At 49.9% G+C, this 4,592-nt stretch overlaps 1 protein-coding gene across 1 annotated transcript in view; it reads right to left on the minus strand.

The window, feature by feature from the left end:
- Positions 1 to 1,564: 1,564 nt before the first annotated feature.
- The window catches only part of LOC123966391 (ankyrin repeat and SOCS box protein 2-like), a gene marked incomplete at its 3' end in the record, with an annotated part of 3,483 nt that continues 455 nt past the window's right edge, over positions 1,565 to 4,592 (minus strand). The window contains exons 2-5 of the mRNA XM_046042560.1: positions 2,756 to 3,043; positions 2,063 to 2,173; positions 1,805 to 1,974; positions 1,565 to 1,720 (exon numbers count right to left, since the gene is read on the minus strand). Coding sequence (XP_045898516.1) covers positions 1,565 to 1,720; positions 1,805 to 1,974; positions 2,063 to 2,173; positions 2,756 to 3,036 — 718 coding nt within the window. The remainder of the gene's footprint in view (positions 1,721 to 1,804; positions 1,975 to 2,062; positions 2,174 to 2,755; positions 3,044 to 4,592) is intronic.

Below are 4,592 nucleotides of genomic sequence, written 5' to 3' on the forward strand. Positions count from 1 at the left end.
AGTACCAGCAGTGTTGGGGGATGGTCTCTTGTAGATTGTGAGTGTCCGCACTGACGCAGGGTCGTTGGCTGCAAAGCTGTTATTTAGCTTTTCAGCATAGCACCTCTTTGCAGCTTTGACCTCTTTAGTCAACCTGCGTTTATATAGAAACAGAGTCTGCCTCCCCGTGTTTTCCCCGTGAACTCTGTTATGCGGTCCCAACAGATGAGATTAAATCCCTGTAGATGAAGTGCGCTGTCCGGGATGCGCTCGGTGAGCCAGGATTCGGTGAAACAGAGGGTGGCAGATCTGCAGAAGTTCGAGTTAGTACTGTTGAGGAGCAGCAGTTCATCCATTTTAGTTGGCCAGAGAGCGGATATTCGCCAGGTGGATCGAAGGGAGCGCAGTGCAAAAACCCCGCTGTCTCAGTTTAACCAGTGCGCCTGCATGTTTTCCCCTTCGGTGTCTCCGAAGGATCCCAAACAGAGCTGCTGCTCCTCCAACTAATAACTCCGGGAAAGTTCCAGGTTCAGTCAGGAGTGGTGGAGTAGTGTGAGCAGTAGAGAGTCCGATGTTTAAGAGCTCTTGTCTGGTAAAAGACGGTAGAGTTAATAAACAAAAACATAAAAAGCACTGCGGAGCGTAATCCAGAGGCGGCCGTCCTATGCGGCGCCATCTTGGAATTTATTTATCTCCATGAGCTTTCACATCGAAACGAATGATCCTAAATGAATCCTACTGCTAACACCTCTTTCGTCTCTCTTAGGTCTGGCCCCGTCTCTCAAAATGGCTCCTGTCTGACCCATTGTAGGAAAAGTGAGGACTGGACCTCGGTCATCTGAATAACTTAAATCGTGAAACAAGTTGTTGCTCATCTAGTCCAGCAACCTTTGTCCAACCACGAGTTTCATGAACCCCTACAATCTGGTGTTAGGGGTGATCATGAGCGAGAGTGACTTGGTCTATTAATATGCTACTCTTCTGAGGGTGATATGTTTGATTCATGCCCTTCATTTGAACCTCACTTAAAATTCATCACCAAGGGCCATCTCCAGACCCCGGACCCCGGACCCTCGTCCATGCACTTGTTATGTCTGATCTAGATTAGTGTGATGGGACCCTAAATGGACTGCCCAGAAAAGACCTGGACAGACTCCAGAACACCCTCCAGCACCTCCACTGGCTCCCTGTCAGCTTTCCTGGGACATTTAAAGTCTCGCCTCCTTCTCACCTACAAATGTCCGAATTACTTGGCATGACATCACAAATTTTTTAAATCTCCCGACACGCCGACATGACCATTTAGGATGTAAAGTTGTGAGACATCACCGGTCTGGAAATGATCAAGTCTGCTAAAGAAAACACTCCTACATCAATACAGCACACTGAAAAGCCAGAGGGAGCGGGGGAGGCTTCATTATTATTATCACCATCTATCTGGGTTATTCTCCGGGTTATGGTGTTGGGGTCGGTAATCCGCCTACTCTGGTTGGCCAACACACTGTCCAGTAAAGTCCAGCCCGGCCCCTCCTCAGCAGACTCGTATGTTTGTTGGGACGCTGCCATCACTTCCTGTCGGTCTTACCTTTGTAGAGCGGAGTCTCCCGGTCGTAGTTCGTGATGTTGAGGTCCGCTCCTCTTTCCAGCAGCACCTGAACGCATCGCATGCTCTCTTTGCTGATGGCGACCATCAGCGGCGTCTCACCGCGCTCCGTTCGCTTGTTGATCATCCCGGGCTGAGCTGAGAGCAGAAACACAGACCAGAGGAGCTCTGTTTCTGGACTTTGACGTGTGTGTGTGTGTGTGTGTGTTTGGTCACATCTACCTGACAGCAGGACCTTCAGGCAGGCGTCCTGGTCGTACCACGCCGCCTGGTGAACGGCGAGCCAACCCGGTTTACTCGGCAGCATCAGGTTTGTTCCCGGACACATGATCAGGGCTTTCACTCTGCTCGGATCACCGTCATGGATCGCTTTGAACAGAGGCTCCTCCTCTCTGCGGGGAAAAATACCCACCAGCCACCTGTGTGATATAAGGCTGACACACTAACAAACAACAGGACACAAACAGAATTACAACTTACTCTTTAGGCTCCGGAGCGATGTGGACCAGACCACCGTCAGGTCTGCGATACGCCACCATCCTCTTCCCAGAACCCGTCATGAAGTGACTGATTGTTCCATCGAAGGTCCTCCTGCCACAAATGAAGGCCAAGACAACAGCCAATGAGAGCACAGAGACTGATAGAGCACGTGCAGAGTCAAGAAGAAATATTCAGCTTGTGTCTTTAATAAGCTCGATGTCACTAAACGTCAGTCTGCCAGGCAGATAAAGATCCTCTGATGAATGCGATGTGTGCGTCTACGCCTGTTCCAGCGCATCTGCTCTCCTGACAGCCGGCTGACCAGAAACAAACTGTAAATCTGATCTGAGGTCTGCAGCTGTCAGCAGCTCGAAGCAGATGGGGGTTTTAAAGTATTACAGTTATGTGGATGTGTTTTCTTGTAGTATTTCCAGCTGAATCAGAGAGGCAGATGTTGGGCAGCGGTGAGCTCTTTTGTATTAATGTTTCTGTTATTAGTTAGTAGTGATTTGCCGTTTAACTGCCTTGTTCTAATGACTTTCAAAGCAGGAGAAGCTCAGCATTATTATTTACGACCTGCAGAGTACAATCTGCCCATGCTGCAGATATCAGCGCTGAGGAAGCTCTTCTCTGGATCATCGCTTTTAGCACTGACAACACGGAGGAGGGAATAAAAGGCGTGGGCTGACGTACGGATCGGGAGGCATTTCACTCGGAGGGTTTGGAGAACTGTAGTGTGCGGTGGTCTCGGCTGGAGGCGGATTGTGGGAGCTGCGGCCGGCTGCAGGGATCAGGCGGCCACAGGGGGGTTGGCAAGGAGGCGTAGCAGCAGTGTCGGCGTGGGCGTCGGTCAGACTGCGCTCGATGGCGAGCGCCAGCAGCTCGTCATCACTCAGGTTACCGTACAGGGAATAATCCTCGAAGGCCAGAACGGGAGCTGTTGATCCAGAGCGAGAGACGCTGGCTGCCGCCATGACGGAGCTGTGAGATCAGACAATGAAAGAGTTTACTGATGGAAACAGTCAGCGAGAAGAAGCAAGTGTTCAAACAGCTTCACCAGACGGCTACAGGTGTTCATGAAGTCTGGGTCTGCAGCTCCATGAGCTGAGCTAAAGGAACGCAGTAGAGAAGAACCCTGTGTTCTGTGTCTGCATGTGCCACATCAGCTATCTGTTAGACCAGTGTGGAAAGATCTGTGAGCGAGCTGCGCAGCCTGTAGGGGGCGCTAACAGAGTCTTATACTGTCGGTCTGGTCTCAGTAATAAAGCCATGTTCCCACTGACCTTTGACCCAGTAACACCAGTACGTGTCCTGATGCAGAACAGCTACTAACTAACAGCAGCAGCACAGTCACACAAAAAGCAGCTGGTGAACTCTGTGGACAGCAACACTCGCTCACAGAGACACACAGACACAGACAGACACAGAGAAACAGAGACACAGAGAGACACACAGACACAGACAGACACAGAGAAACAGAGACACAGAGACACACAGAGAGACACAGAGACACACAGAGAGACAGAGTTACACAGAGACACACAGAGACACACAGAGACACAGACAGACACAGACAGACACAGAGAAACAGAGACACAGAGAGACACACAGAGACACACAGACAAACAGAGACACAGAGAGACACACAGAGACACAGAGACACACAGAGGGACACAGAGACACACAGAGGGACACAGAGACACACAGAGAGACAGAGTTACACAGAGACAAACAGAGACACACTGAGACACAGAGATACACAGAGACACAGAGACACACAGAGGGACAGAGTTACACAGAGAGACACAGAGACACACAGAGACACAGAGATACACAGAGACACAGAGACACACAGAGGGACAGAGATACACAGAGACAAAACAGAGACACACAGAGGGACAGAGTTACACAGAGACAAACAGAGACACACAGACACACAGAGATACACAGAGACACAGAGACACACAGAGGGACAGAGTTACACAGAGACAAAACAGAGACACACAGAGGGACAGAGTTACACAGAGACAAACAGAGACACACAGACACACAGAGATACACAGAGACACAGAGACACACAGAGGGACAGAGTTACACAGAGACAAAACAGAGACACACAGAGGGACAGAGTTACACAGAGACAAACAGAGACACACAGACACACAGAGATACACAGAGACACAGAGACACACAGAGGGACAGAGTTACACAGAGACAAAACAGAGACACACAGAGGGACAGAGTTACACAGAGACAAACAGAGACACACAGACACACAGAGATACACAGAGACACAGAGACACACAGAGGGACAGAGTTACACAGAGACAAAACAGAGACACACAGAGGGACAGAGTTACACAGAGACAAACAGAGACACACAGACACACAGAGATACACAGAGACACAGAGACACACAGAGGGACAGAGTTACACAGAGACAAAACAGAGACACACAGAGGGACAGAGTTACACAGAGACAAACAGAGACACACAGACACACAGAGATACACAGAGACACAGAGACACA

The sequence above is a fragment of the Micropterus dolomieu genome, unplaced genomic scaffold (genome assembly GCF_021292245.1).
Source record: "Micropterus dolomieu isolate WLL.071019.BEF.003 ecotype Adirondacks unplaced genomic scaffold, ASM2129224v1 contig_13327, whole genome shotgun sequence".
In the NCBI taxonomy this organism is placed as follows: Eukaryota; Metazoa; Chordata; class Actinopteri; order Centrarchiformes; family Centrarchidae; genus Micropterus; species Micropterus dolomieu.